This window comes from Phytophthora infestans, genomic scaffold, assembly GCF_000142945.1.
Source record: "Phytophthora infestans T30-4 supercont1.35 genomic scaffold, whole genome shotgun sequence".
NCBI classification, from domain to species: Eukaryota; Oomycota; class Peronosporomycetes; order Peronosporales; family Peronosporaceae; genus Phytophthora; species Phytophthora infestans.
This window is the reverse complement of record NW_003303724.1, coordinates 476,244-491,159: the sequence shown is the minus strand read 5'-3', so window position 1 is coordinate 491,159 and position 14,916 is coordinate 476,244. Positions and strand designations below refer to the sequence as shown.

The window sequence follows — 14,916 nt, the reverse complement described above, 5'->3', positions numbered from 1 at the left end:
TTCAATGGAAACACCGATCTATTATCAAGTGAAAGCGGATCAGGCAACAACACCAATGGAATATTGAGTGAACATAGAACCTTACACCAGTCCAAATGGAAACTTTCCCCAATTCTATCTCACAGCTTCATCGCTGTACAGCGAATCTAGTGCGAAATTCGCACTGACAAAATCTGTTCTTCACAGGCATACTATTCACACTGCGAAGGAAATTGTGCTCGAGGAATGCGACGAACACTATTAAAAGAAACCATTGATGGGAAAATGCGCTCGCTCAATTCTGGATCACTCCGCAGCCGATGATGATCAGGCATTGGCGCTGATAAAGTGTGGCGATGTTGTCCTCGGAAAAGTGCTGGAGACAACGATCGGTGGCAATTTGCTGGGGATTCCGGGCTTCCACGTCGGGAAAGTGACCCAGCTGGAGTGATCTAGCTGTATACAGTGCCAGTACATGTACACTGTATACTCCAGGTGCTGGTTGTTCTGGACACTTCCGGAGTCCTGGTCGGACGCCTGCCGTGTATAGGCGGCGACGCTGTCGTCACTTGAAGTAGAGAAGTCCCTCGTAGCGGGAACGGGCCCCAGGCGTTGTGTGAGGCCCAGCAGTAGCTAAAGGTTTGTGAATTCAGTTTGATTTTTGCTTTCTGTTGTTCAGACGGCATTCGATCCGGTGAGGAAAGATCAAAGTTAACTTTAGTTACCTTTCTTGCTCAGTTCGAGCTCAAGCTCCACGATGTGTGACGCGAGATGGCAAGTAAGAAAGAAGACGTGATGGACGAACTCGAAGAGAAGACCAGAAGAATGCAGTTGCAGAGCGTCGGGTCGGCGCGGTCCCCGAGTCTCCAATTACAAATCCCGAGCCCGCTCACGGAAGCGACGGGCCCGGACGAGGCGGAATATGAAGGCATGCCGACGGTAAGCCCGCGGTCAAGCCAAGGGCGCGTTGCAGCAGCGCTAGCGCTTCCCCAGCCTCCCAGATACAAGGGTGTAACCATGCAAGACCGGAGGGACTTCATGAAGGCATACGAAACGTATCTCGCAGCAGTTAATGCCCTGCAGACCCAATGGACTGGCGCGTTTGCAATGCCAGTGGGTGCGTGTATTGAGAGCGGCACGAAGCGGCTAATCGCTCGTTGGACCTTCAGAAAGGCCCCCGAACAGATCACGGAAGACGAGTGGATCCAATACTTCAAACAAGCGAATGTGGCCTCGATCGTCGACTATGCCACGGTGGACGCGGCCATGACTAAGCTGAGGATGAACACGTCGATGCCCGAGCCCGGAGAGCCGCATGATGCGGCTCCAGGCCGACATGACCACGATCCTTGAGCGCTTCAATTTAACCGACGTGGCGTTCGCCAACGAGCAGCGCCGGCTCGTCAAGTACATGGTGGCCGCACTGCAGCCCCAAGGATTCAAGGCGGTGATCACGACAAAGCTCAGTCTCCACGAGCACAAGACGTTGCGCTCGGAGGTCGTGCCCTTCTGCCAGTGGGTGACGCAGCTCATGAAGGAGCTCATGACGTGGGAACACGCAATGCAAAGTTCTGGTGGACACAGTGGCGGCACATCCGGAGGATCAAATGGTGGACGGTCCAGTGGTCGAGGCGGTGGCTGGGGCCACAACGCCAGTGATCGTGGTGGAAGTGGACGTCACGGCAGCCAAGGGAGCGGTGCTGCCGCTGCTGATGGTGTCGCTGGTAGCGGGGGTGGCCAGACACCCCCACCAGGAAGAGGATCAACGTCTGCCGGAGGTGGGAGGCCGCAACGGCGAGGAGCCGGTGCGTGTCTCAAATGCGGAAGCGACGCTCATCAAGTTCGGGAGCTGTCCGAAGGCGTCGCCCGAGGAGGCCTCTGAGCTGTTGCGAAAGCTGTTCTCTTCGACTGAAGGCGCCAAGATGCATCGCATCAAGGAAACGCCTGTCCGGACAAAGCGTAGTGAGAGTGAAGACGCAGGCACTGTCGAGGCTCAGGTCGATGGCCTGAGAATCGCAGCAGTTCTTCTCGACAGCGGGGCGGACGTGTCGCTGGTAACCAGTGGAGTAATCAACGCGCTTGTTCTTCGAGGAGCCTCGCCCCAGATTGAATCCATCCAAGCCCGCGACCTATTGCTCGTCGGTGGCCGTCGTGTTACCGCGTCACGAGCTGTCAAGTTTGCTGAGGTGTTGCTCAGCACCACGGCCAGGCCGCACATGCTTAGGAATTTACTATGTTGGATTGAAGAAGGGAACCAAGAGCTCGAGTTGACGGTCAGTCGGCCGGTTATGCAGACGCTCGGCTACTCGACGGATACTCTATTGGCTAACGCGAGGAACGTGCAGCCTGAGTGGGAACTCGAGGGGTTGTCTCAAAAATGGAGACGAGAGCTGACGTGGAGCCATCGGCGCTGCAGCGTTTGAGCCGAGTGCAGTTGGCCGCGCGGGATCCCGTGGTTGAGACGCAGGCTGACGATGATGTCGACCGGTACGAGTCGCGAACGGCGTTGCCGGATATGAAGCTGTCGGCGTTACAGGCCGTCATTGACCAACTCGAAGAGTCGCAGCGCCTTGCGGCCACGGCTGGCTTATCAGCACCGGGACAGATAAAGCTTAGGGCAATCTTGGCCGTGCGCGCAGACAACTTTCGACTGGCGTTCGGCTACGATCCTCCCGTGAAGGTCGCGCCGTTGCAAGTACGCTTGAAGCCCAATGCTAAGCCGGTTAAGTGCCAACCTCGTCGATATTCGCCGAATGATCGGCTGTTCCTGGACCGTCACACGTCCACGCTGGAGGAAGCTGGCGTTATCTACATGCACCATCGATCCGTGTGGTGCTCGGCGCCGAAAATCGTGCGTAAAAAGGAGCAGGCCGTCGACCCAAATGCTGATCCAAGAATGACCGTTGATACTCGGGCGGTGAACGACCAAACGGAGCCAATGCCCTGGCCAATGCCGGTCCTGGAGGTGGTTGTGGGTGAGCTGGAAGGATACGGTTTTTTCTTCTTGCTCGACTGGTTTCGTGGATACTGGCAGCTCCCGCTGCACGAGGTCTCACAGGAACTGTACTCCTTTGTAACGCACCGCGGCGTGTATACACCCAGACGCGTGCCCATGGGGGCAACAGATGTAGTGGCGTATTGCCAGTGGGTCGTCGAAGAGATATTCGGCGATCTCCTCGGTAAGGGAAGACTCGCCTAGCTCGATGACATCTTAGGCTACGCCAAGACCGAGGACGACTTGCTCGTGCTGTTGGATAAGGTATTAGGGCGGTGTGAACACTTCGGATTGAAGCTGCATGCGAAGAAGTGCCGGTTCTTCACGAAGGAAGCCAAGTGGTGCGTTTTTCGGCAGATGGCGTGCGCCACTGCCCAGAACGGGTACAGGGACTGGTCGACATGCAAGCACCAACGACGGCTGGCGACCTGCAGCAGTTCATACGTGCGGTGAATTGGATGCGTCAGGGCATTCCCGAATATAACCGCCTGACGGCGCGGCTGTCAGCGGTCCTGGAGCGCGCTATGGCTGCGGCTGGTTCCCGCAAGAAGGCGAAGTTGTCGAAGCTCCTGTTGGCCGACGTCGGGTGGTGTGACGAAGATGTAGCTGCCCTCACAACGGTCCGGCAGGCGCTGCTCAAGATGGTGCCGTTGGCTCACCCGCGCGCGAAGGCCGAGGTGTGTCTCTACACGGACGCGAGTCACGATTACTGGGGGGCGGTGGCTACCCAGCTGGAGCCGGAGGAGCTCCAGCTACCGCTTGCAGAACAGAATCACCGTCCGCTCGCGTTCCTGAGCGGCCGATTCGTAGGCGCAGCTAGTCGCTGGCCGACAATTGAGAAGGAAGCGTTCGCGATTGTTGAGGCAACCCGGCGCCTAGAGTATTTGCTGATGAGACCAAGAGGATTTCATCTCTATACCGACCATCGTAATTTGGTGTATATCTTCAACCCTTTGGGTACGGATGGAGCAATGGCGCGGTATCAAGCGGACAAACTCCAGCGATGGGCTCTGTCCCTAATGTCATTCAAGTACGTAATCGAGCATGTCCCGGGCGAGGTGAATGCCTGGTGCGACCTTCTCAGTCGATGGGGCGCGGGACCTTCATCCAGGGACGCCCGAGGCGCAATGCGAGTGTCGCGACTAGCGGTCGTTGACCGCGTCTCGCTGTTGGTAGCACCTGAGCTCGTGTGACCGACCGAGGCCGAGATTAAACGCGTTCAAGATGCAGCGTGCGCGGGCGGGTTGCCAGCGAATCTGACGTTCAACGAGGAACGCCAAGTTGTCGTCGACCCAGACGGTCGTCTGTGGATCCCTGATAATGCTGTTGAGCTGCAACAGCGTCTGTGTGTAGTGGCACACGCAGGCGCAAGCGGGCATCGTGGCGCCACCACAGCTAAGTCGTTGTCGGATCTCTTCGTTTGGACGACGAGAGCTCATGATGTGGCGTCATTTGTTAATGGTTGTTTGCATTGCATGACCACAGTCACTGGGAAGATCCCTCGTCCGTATGGTGAGACCCTACGAGCAACAAAGCCGAACGAGTTGCTCCATTTCGATTTTCTATCCATGGTTGAGGCGGTCGGCGGAGTCAAGTATGTATTAGTACTGAAGGACGGCGTGTCCGGGTTCGTGGAACTCGTGGCATGCGTCGCAGCCACGAGTGACCAAGTCTACGAAAGCTTAATGGATTGGTTCAAGCGGTTCGGCGCTGTCTCGCAGTGGGTTTTCGATCAGAAACCCCATTTCAAGAACCAAGTGGTGGAGCGGCTCCAGCGTGCTCTGGGCGCTCAGCATCACTTCACGACGGCGTACACCCCCTGGGTCAATGGCACCGTGGAGGTGGTAAACCGAGAGGTCCTCCGCTGCGTGAAGGCGTTAGCCAGTGAAAGGAAGCTCCTGGTGGACGATTGGCCAAGTCTGCTTCCGGTGGTGCAGGCGGCCTTAAATGGGATGCCGGCGGACCGTCTAGGCGGTGTCTGCCCGCTCACGGCGTTCACAGCGCTACCTGGGGGTTCCCAGCTCCGCGGTATCCTCCACCCTCGTGAAGCTATTGAAGCGAGCCTAGAATGGGTCGACGCTGAGCTCAAGAAGCTCATCGAAGGTGTCCGAGCTTCACTCGACGGAATGCACCACGAGCTGACGAGCGCCAGCGAGAAGCGGCGGCGTGCGGCGCGGGAGCGTCATGCTAAGACGAAAGGAGTGAAACTCCAACGTTTAAGCGTCGGTGACTACGTGTTGGCAGCAACGACGACTGGAACCAGCGGCAACAAACTTTCGCGGATCTGGCGTGGACCGAAACGCATCGTCCACGCCATCAACGACTACACCTTTGAGGTGCAGGATTTGGTTGCACCGTTTACTGTTACGCTACGTCACGCCTCGCGCCTACAGCTGTATCGAGACTCTCAGCGTGGCGCAGTCGAAGATATGATAGAACAAGCGATCCATGGCGAAGGTGGGCACTTGGTGGACGCGTTACTTGCCTGCCGCCTCAGCCCGGCGACCCACAGATGGGAGGTCCAAGTCAAATGGATCGGTCTCGATGAAATCGAGGCCTCATGGGAACCTGCCGAGACCATCAAGCACGATAAGCCTGTGCTGTTCCAAAAGTTTGTTGATGCTGTGCCTCAAGATCGGGCTCGCGCCAGCATGGCGACGGCGCTTAGCCTGGTCGCGCCACCGGCACCAGTCGTTCCCCGACGTCTTCCGCGTGGAAGGCGTCCCGGCAGACCATGATCACCAGACGCGCTGATGCACCCACACACGACGCGAGGGGGGAAGTGATCTGGCTGTATACAGTGCCAGTGCATGTACACTGTATACTCAGGTGCTGGTTGTTCTGGACACTTCCGGAGTCCCGGTCGGACGCCTGCCGTGTATAGGCGGCGACGCTGTCGTCACTTGAAGTAGAGAAGTCCCTCGTAGCGGGAACGGGCCCCAGGCGTTGTGTGAGGCCCAGCAGTAGCTAAAGGTTTGTGAATTCAGTTTGATTTTTGCTTTCTGTTGTTCAGACGGCATTCGATCCGGTGAGGAAAGATCATAGAGTTGTGAGGGGTTTAGGCACTGCAGCGAGTTACATCAGGTTGAAATGTCGTATGCTCTACTACCGCATGTCGGCAAAAACTCAATAGTTGAGCGATAAATGTTTCTCTACAAGAAGCCGCTTCTTTCAAAGCCTTCTCTATTGAGTTTTCGCCGACATGCGGTAGTGGAGCATTCAACATTTTAACCTGATGTTCATTTTATGAAAGTCCTCATAAATTCCGGTGAACACCGTGATCATCCACCCTTACGACGGTACAAACTTCCACCCATGGGATTGGAGAATAAAATATGCTATTTAATTTTCGTTTTTAGGCAGTCGTTCCATATAAAATGCTTCTAAAAACCAAATTCGGGCTTATTTAATTATTGCAATAATTGGTCAAAATACCATATTATTGATCAGTCTTGTATTGCAATGTTTAAAGTAATGCATACAGTAAGTATTTTGCAAATTTGCTATGTACTGGAAGGAGGATGGTACAATAATAAGTTTTTCAGTCAAAAGTATATTGTTTTTAATTATTGATATTATTTTTTCAGCCTGACACTCAACCGCTCCGGGAGGGCAGAGAACTTCTTTAAACGTTAGTTAATCTACGCCCATTGGTCGCCTACAGCAACATAGTGCTGTTTTCTGTTCGAAGCACATTGCGAAAGGTACATGTACTGTAGCTAAGTGGCGTAGAATGTCGGCCACGTCAATAATCTACGACTAATCCGTGATGAGCATCACTAAAATCTACACGCCCGTAATCACGGATTGCATGCTTACGTTGAAGTAAGTTAACGGCAGATAAAGTGAACTCACTTTGCGTTCTTCCAGATCTTGTTCGCACTTTGATTCCACTGGAGACCAAAATGGAGTACCAGTATCCTCTCCTACTATGCGTCAAGCTGGCGCTTTCTCCAAAGTTCCAACCCTTCCCGCATGTCCTTCAATTCGTCAGCGATCTCCTCCTCCCGACAACAATTGACGGTGCTATCTACAACGATCTCCATCGCATGATCAAAGACTATGAAGCTGTTCTACCGTACACGGTGGGAGCAATGGACGGCGCCGCAGCCAGAGGACGTCTCGATATACTCCAAAGACTGCAAAACACTCGAAGTGAGGGTTGTTCGTCCGCTGCATTCGTCGGTGCGGCTGCTAACGCCCACCTAGAGGTATTGTGGTGGCTCAATGAATTCTACGCTCGCTTGGCCCAGCCGGCAGAAATGGTCAAAGCCGCCGCTGCGAATGGCCACATACGGATCGTAGAATTTATGTGGAGACAGCTAAGTGAGGAAGAACTGGAGTCGGCGCTAGAAGAAGCCAAAGCTAACAGCCATAGCGGTGTATGTTGCACTTGAAGCTGACATTGAGCTAAATCATTAATAATATATGTACTTAATTATATTTTTTAGCTGAGCTAAACATTGCAACATGAGAAAATCCTCAAATAGCTTCTGAATTCTTGGTGCTAACATTATCTGTACAGTCCAAGAGTCGATGACTTCTCCACCTCCGCTGCTCGCGGTCTCCTTGCCGCCTTTCACGCCGTTCCAGGCGCTCCCACATGTTGCGTAGGCCGTCTCCTCCTTCCTTCTGCCTCGCACCATCGACAGCCAGCGCAGTCTACACTGAGCTGCGCTGCGTGGTCCGAGTCTATCAGCACCCTCGTCCACACACATGGACGGCGCCGCAGCGCTCGGGAATTTGGGCCTCCTCCAGCGTATACATACTGAAAGAATAGAGGGCTGTTCTAGCGCCGCTTTTATCAACGCAGCAATCAACCGCTATCTCGACGTACTCACGTGGCTCTACGAACGCTACGCAAATCCAGCCGAGGAACTCGTGAAAACTGCCGAATGCGGTCACAAGGACATCGCACGCTTCCTTGACCTAAGCGCGGGGCTGCTGGAGGGATGCCGAATATTGCATTTTTATCTATTGCTAATCAAAACAGAAAATAAATAATGGGTTAGAGAGCCGACAAGACCAAAATAGATTAATGAACTTCCCCAACTCAGAAAATAGATTATTGGTGCAGCAATATTGGTACACAGCGAGGGCACAAGTACTACAGAATGTATGGCTAATTGAACACCACCCAATAGATTATTGGTGCTACAGCGGGAGCGAAAATAAATAATTGGTCTTCCTCTCCTGAAAGCCTCCAATAGATTGGCACCAATTTATTTTTCGACATCCCTCTCGAGGCTGCAGCGGCCAATGGGCATGTAGGAATTCTAGAGACGCTAATGCGCCGGCCGTTTAGTATGAGGAAGTAATCCGACACAGGTGGTACAGTATTTGTTGGATAGAGGGTATACATGTAGTGGAAAACACGGATATGTGAACCCAGCATATCCGTGGTGGAACTGTTTAATCGACAGAAGCGACGACTATACATGTATGATCATCGATCGGGTCTTTAGTGAGGTGGGAAACTAACGTACTGAGATCGTAAAGCAAGGGGTAGACATTTATTCCTTCCCACTTGGCAATGATGCGGTGGCTCTTGCAGCTCGGCAAGTTAAAAGAGAAGTCCTGGCGTTTCTTCTTGACGTCTGCCAGACGCGCCAAGATTTGTCCTTCAGCAACAGCATCACCACTGCAATCGAGACAGCAGCACGGAATCGCAACATTGAGATGGCTACACTGTTTATTGCGAAATGCGAAACGGTGATCACGGGCGATGCCTTAGCACGAGCTGTGGAGAAGGACGACGTTGAAATGCTCCGCGTTCTCTTCGAAAAGAGCAATTCTGGCTCGGCTCGAGATGCTTTAGCGAGAGCAGTAGCTCTGAATCGAGTGGAAATGCTGGACATTGTACTAGAAGACTCTAGTTCCGATACCATTGAGCAGGCATTGGTCCAGGCTGGGTATGTTGGGACAACTCCAATGGTGTCCATGTTACTTAGGCAATGCGATCCTAGTGGGTACGGTCGGATATTTGATAACGCTGCTCGCCGTAGTATTGTTGGCCTTGTGCAGCTGCTACTTGACAAAATGAACGTGCACAACATCCGCTGCGATGATATCTGCCGCTACAGAAGGCCATACGAAGGTGGTCAAAGCGTGTGCATTCGAAACGGCAGTAATCAGAGGCCAGGTTGACGACTTCGCAACCGATTCCCCCGACAGTATCTGCTTTGCTCTATCGGCTGGAGACGCAGATGTGGTACGACTGCTGTATATATATGTGTGTAAAGCAAGCGGGCTAGGTTCAATTGAAATTTGATGCTTATGTAGCACGATGCCTTTGTAACGACAGAAAAGCACCAAGACGGCACCTGCACCTAAATTAAAGGCGATCGTGAGACAGAATCAGTATTATCAATAAACTGCGCAACGAACGCTGCTCATCTGCAGCCTTTTTTAGCCACGCGCATCTACCTTCTGAGTTCTGAAGTGGCTGTATCAGTACATGTACTAATTCAGTGATAAAAGAGAAGAATCAAACGTAGGCTCTAAGTGTTCTAGTGGTATGAAGGACAGGAAGCATTTCCTTCCTTCGGAAATGCTGCTGTAAACGATGATAATGCTGAGCTTCTTCCTTTAATGAGGTAAGACGATGTCGATAGCAACTCACAGTCAAGCTGGAGTACTTGTAGTACATTCTTTGTTGAAGGGTTGTCTACGAAGTGGAGACGAAGCACTTTGAGAAGCAGCTCGCCGTGGCTATATCGAGATTGCGAAGTTGCTCCATAGAACGACTTATTAAAGCTTGCTCGCTTGGCTATGGAGAAGTGGAATCGAGTCGTCAAGTGCAGGTTCGAGTGCAGAACCCATCAAACGACAAATTTTTTTTAAAAAAGAGTTGGTTGAAAGTAATCAGTTAGAAGTCGTAAAGGTAATTTTGACAACTGGACCGCAAGAATTGTTGCAAGCAATGCAGAAAGTTGGTGTTGTCCTGTGCTCAGGATGTGGCTAGTTTACTGCTGCATATTCATGTTACATGAATCATATACCTTTCGATAAGCTTAACAGCATCAAATGTGGTCGCGATGCTGAAGGTTTGGGTCGCAGTTTCTTGAAACAAAAAAAATCACCAAGAGGCATTTGGCAACCGTGTCTTGCCTTTGCAAATAGTATGGGAGATAACGTGGTATATATTCCTGACAATTTTGCCATGCCGTTAGAAATCCCGTATTCGTTTGTTGATGCAAAACTCCCTCATATTTGTTAAATGACATTTTTCAGTGAAATTGGCAATGGAAAGTGTTAAAGGATCGAACATAGTTTGCAGACAACTCCACCTCTCCAACCTCGTCGGAGATGTCCGAATTTGGTGATAGCGCCAGTAGTGTGGCATAATTTGTCCGTCGACTTAAGGTATGCGTGCAAACACAAGCTGAGATTATCTATCTTCCGGAACTTGGCAGCTTAACTGACCGTCATTGACGCATAATATATTAACTCGCCAACATCTGCACGCTTTAGCAATACGGTACTTTCGTGTCGAAAGCTTCAACGCAGAGAATCTGCACTCATTACACGTAGAAGAATGAAGAGTTTTGTTGTTTATTCCTTTAAATTAAGGTTATGTAATAATCCTGACTTCCTATTAATGTACATGTAGTTGCATCCAACTTGCCGCCAGTGTAGCGTTGTGGAGGTATTGCTGTCCTCGATTGAAGCGCAACAAATGAAGTGCGACAGATTCTGGCTCTAAAATAAAATTATAAAGTCGTTTTTAGTCAAGAGATGCACCAAAATGTAGCTGTGGTTTGGAAATCCATTCATTTATACAGGATTTGAACTGGATACTTGCATGTCAATGTCTCCGTTACATCTTCAATGAGATCAGGTCACTTGGGCCAGTAACTCCGCTCATGTCGTGAGCGTGAAAGCTGAGAGACTCTGCAGCCTGCAAAGCAGGGCTTATGTCCGTCCTCCGTGCTCTCTAAAGCACGTCACAACCGTTGGCCCCTACATGCACGACGGGACCGCCCTCCTCGACTTCACTTTCTCATTTGCTCAGATTCGTCCACAGCAAATCCTTCACCACTTCTGGTGCCGTATCCACTCAGCCATGCACCCAGTCGCTCTGCTACTCGCTCTATCATCTGCACTCTCCGCGAAGACGCCGGCCATTGACTACGCCGGTGGCTGGACCGACGGCTCCATGTCTTCCGGCAAGTGTGTGGACATCTGCTCAGCTCCCAGCGCTACGTGTCTGACTAAAGACTTCACGTGTTTGGCCAAGGAGAAAGTGCCTGGTGACTTCGACTACCTGGTGCTGGAGCAGCTCTTTGTCCCGCAATTCTGCCGCGACCTGCTTGTTGGTGTGGATGGCACCATCTCGCATCGAAATGTGAACCCGTACCCGAACGGCACGGCTTGTGTCCCCGAGCGTGCAGTCAGTAAGCTGACGATCCACGGTCTGTGGCCCAACTACAACGATGGCTACGTCAGCTGTTGCAATCCTAGTGACACGGTGGAGAACGACCCTTACGACGCCGTCAAGTTCTCCGAAAACCAGGCGACGCTTCTTGCCGAAATGGGCGACAAGTGGATCGACGCATCCACCGAGTCGACGTACGACTCGCTTTGTGATATTTACGACCACGAGTTCCAGAAGCACGGAATCTGCTACGCTGCTCAAGGTGCGGATCTTGAGGCGGCAGCTGTCACGTACTTTAAAGCGACACTGAGCACTGCGGATCGTATCAGTACGGCGACGGAGCAGATCAACGCTTGGGCGGCTCTCGATACCCCACAGACAACGTTGGCTGCGATTGAAGCTCTGTATGATCACAAGGTGATGATCTTCTGCTCGGCTGTTGACGGCGAGAACCAACTCTCAGTCATCCGCACGTGCTACGAGACACCCGACGATATCGGCAGCCAAGGCCCCACGACGCAGATCGACTGTGCCAATGCCACGGCTACCTCCACGTTCTCAGTCTGCTCGGGTGACGAGCCCATCACGCTCCTTCCATACGTGGCCCCAGGCTCTTCAAGCTCTGCTGCAAGCGCCGGATCAACAGCTACTTCGACCCCCACGACGACGCCTACTACGTCGGAGCCTACGATTGACCCTTCGGCCAATGCCTGCGTGTAGTCAAGTCATCTTGAGTTTAACAAGAGAATTAAGATCTGAGCGCTGACAAATAGAAAATAAATTTCCTCGCCAGAAATCTTGGGACCGAATGAAGTACTGTACCGGTACTTCAAGTGCATTTCATTTGAATGTTGAGGTAATAAAAAGAGTGAAAGAGAGCACACAGTCACCCAGTAATACTGGGAGACGCCCCTTTCGCTTTATTGGCAATACTGGGCCAGTATCGCCAACAAAGCGAAAGGGGCGTCTACGAAGCTTCGTTGCATCTCTACACAACAAGGCAGCACAAGAGAACGCAGAAGAACCCAAAGGCTGCTACGGCACGACAACGATAAATACCGTCAAGTCAGTTCAGTCGAAGTTGTAAAAATGACCGAGCACAATGCACCAGAGCAGAGCTTGAAATTGCTGCCTTCTAGGCTTGCTTTTACGCTGATTTTCCGTTCATAATACCCTCCCCGCCTGATTTGTGCCTATATGACTCGTTACACGTCCTCGATCCACGTTCTCCTCGAGGATTCTCTGTTGTTCCTCCTCGGTGAACTCTTCAGTGATACCGAAGGTGGCTCGGATCTCTTCGGGCGTCTTACCCTTAATCATGCAGGCAACTTTGGCGCACGACAAGTCCAACAAACTCTTGATGTCCATGTAATTGGCGGCCAGGATGAGCTCGAACAGCAGCTCCTGGTCCTCTAAGTCCACGAACTTAGCGTCCCATGCGTCGATGGACTCACTGAGGACATTACTTTTGAGAGGTTTCTGGATCTCGGCCATAGGCGCGTCCTTGTGGTGTCGGCAGAACTCGACAACCTTTGCCAGTACGTGGCTCTTAACGTTAGGAAGAGGGATCTCCTGCACTTCTCCGCCCTCCTCCTGGTCGTCCGCCACCAGCGTCTTCACCAGCTCGCTCATCACGGCCACAGACGTGTCCACCTCGAACGCCTCGCCGTCCATAGACACGAGCTTCACCTTCATCTTCGTCGAGGGCGCCATGTTTTACTGTATCTCTCAGATAAACGATTGGAATGATGTTTCTTTCCTTGATTCCTGTTAAAGTAATGTTTTGCAGCGATTTCATATAGGAGTGCTGGTAGCAAAACCTAAATGGATTCACGACACAAATTGGTCAGAACAAGAAAAAGAACGCAGAGGTTGAAGTGGCTGTGGTTGTGGTAGATCTCGTCGGTCGGTCGGGAGCTCAACGGATTCGTGACGAGCAGTTTCCTTGAGCTGAACCAACGGCAAAATGGTTGAGCAGACTATTCTACTGCTGAAGCGCATAGAAGGAGAAGGTCGAATCTCAATACGTTCATTCAGTTGTTTTCGATATTTTTCGACAATACGATAAAGGCCAACCTGTTTGTGTGGTGGTGGGGGGGGGGTGACAATACTCGCTGCTGCAGACATTTCCTGACATTTTGGTATTTGTGACAGTTCCCTAAGACCAGACAGCACAAATTTTGGAGTTCCGTCGCCCTTAACCAGGAAATCAGCTTGTCTATATCTTTCCAAGGACTTCTGAGCAATTCAAAGGCGATCGCTGGACGGGCCCATACGTTGAACTTCTGCGTACGAAATAGATTATTGCTGACTTTTAACGCTACATGTAGTTCCTCTTTGATCATTCTTCACACGCGTATGGTCTGTACTATTTAGGACGTTCATGCGTCGTGCTCTTCTTGCTTCTTTGCCTCAAATTTTAAATGGGCCGTTGCTCGCCCAAAAATTGCCACATCCGTTGAAACTTGCACTATCTGCTGACTAACCGACCCGAGCGTCCGACCAAAGCACTTTCTGAGAAAACCTCAGCCACTTCAACGGGAAGATGGGCTCGTGCTGAAGTATTTTTATTACAAAAGGTGTAATTCTTTAAACCAGGGCCTCATCATTAGGCACCCATCGAATGCTCCTAAAACCCATCACACCTCGTGTCTTAAAGCTCTAAGGAACTTGGCAGGCAGGTTAAATGGCACACTGTACCACCCACTTCTTTTTCGGGGATGATTTTTTAATCAGCTCGATGTCAAACCAAGATAGTGGGCAAAATCGATGAATGTCCCAGCACGTCCGACCTCCACCCGACTCTGCATAATCGCTTTTGCGGCCGACCTGATCAATTCAATAAGAAACCATGGCCGTCACTTCAACGTGTAGCATGCCGATCATCAACTTCTCGAGCTATCACCGAAAGCGCACGTCGTCGATAGAGCTCCCTGAGGCTACCGCGTGGTTCGAACATCTTCAGCTCACCATGCAGACCGTCCCAAGCGGCCGAAGTGTGCGCTACGAGGTGCACGCCACGTACACCCCACCTTGCTGCCAAGACGCAGAGATCGAGTGGACTGTCAGTCACCCATTCGACGGCTATCGTCGTCTCCGCAAGCAGTTATTGCGCAGACTGCGGCCGAATCACGTCTGCCCCGCCGAGTGCAAGTGGCTACACTCTGTCATCAAGAACCATTTCCCCAAGCCCAAATTCCTCGCCCCCAACGCGGCAAGAACAGCAGAAGCACGTCGAGAGTCTCTCATTAGAATACTCAGGACGCTTCAAGCTTCACTGGTGAACCGAGGCAACCAAGGCTGCAACGTGCTGGTGCACGACGTTTGCTTCGACTTCGCCTCGTTCATTCTGGGCAACAACTCGAAATTGCCCGAAATTTCCATGGCAATGGCGCTGTCATCGCGATGTAGCTCAGATCAGAGCACACGCGATTCTTCAGCATCTTTCATGTCTGGATGCAGTGACCACGAGCAGCGTGGCGAAGACATGTCGTCATTTGAATGCAGTCGTGGTCGAGGTTACTGCAAGTCCGAATCGGGTCAGTGAAAGACTCAGTACACCTGC

At 51.9% G+C, this 14,916-nt stretch overlaps 4 protein-coding genes across 4 annotated transcripts; 3 read left to right on the top strand and 1 right to left on the bottom strand.

Annotated features, from left to right (window-relative positions):
- Positions 1-6,879: 6,879 nt before the first annotated feature.
- On the top strand, positions 6,880-7,343 carry PITG_15218 (uncharacterized protein; the record flags this gene model as incomplete). Its single annotated transcript, XM_002898628.1, has 2 exons — positions 6,880-7,286; positions 7,331-7,343. The coding sequence occupies 2 exons, from the start codon at positions 6,880-6,882 to the stop codon at positions 7,341-7,343; spliced, it is 420 nt and encodes a 139-aa protein (XP_002898674.1).
- A 3,682-nt stretch (positions 7,344-11,025) lies between these two features.
- Positions 11,026-12,148, top strand: PITG_15217 (ribonuclease, putative; the record flags this gene model as incomplete). Its single annotated transcript, XM_002898627.1, has 1 exon — positions 11,026-12,148. One exon carries the CDS (start codon positions 11,040-11,042, stop codon positions 12,069-12,071), a length of 1,032 nt encoding a protein of 343 aa, XP_002898673.1.
- A 308-nt stretch (positions 12,149-12,456) lies between these two features.
- Positions 12,457-13,071, bottom strand: PITG_15216 (S-phase kinase-associated protein 1A; the record flags this gene model as incomplete). Its single annotated transcript, XM_002898626.1, has 1 exon — positions 12,457-13,071. The coding sequence occupies one exon, from the start codon at positions 13,062-13,064 to the stop codon at positions 12,516-12,518; it is 549 nt and encodes a 182-aa protein (XP_002898672.1).
- A 1,131-nt stretch (positions 13,072-14,202) lies between these two features.
- PITG_15215 (uncharacterized protein) lies at positions 14,203-14,898 on the top strand (the record flags this gene model as incomplete). Its single annotated transcript, XM_002898625.1, has 2 exons — positions 14,203-14,801; positions 14,859-14,898. 2 exons carry the CDS (start codon positions 14,203-14,205, stop codon positions 14,896-14,898), a joined length of 639 nt encoding a protein of 212 aa, XP_002898671.1.
- Between the last annotated feature and the right edge of the window lie 18 nt (positions 14,899-14,916).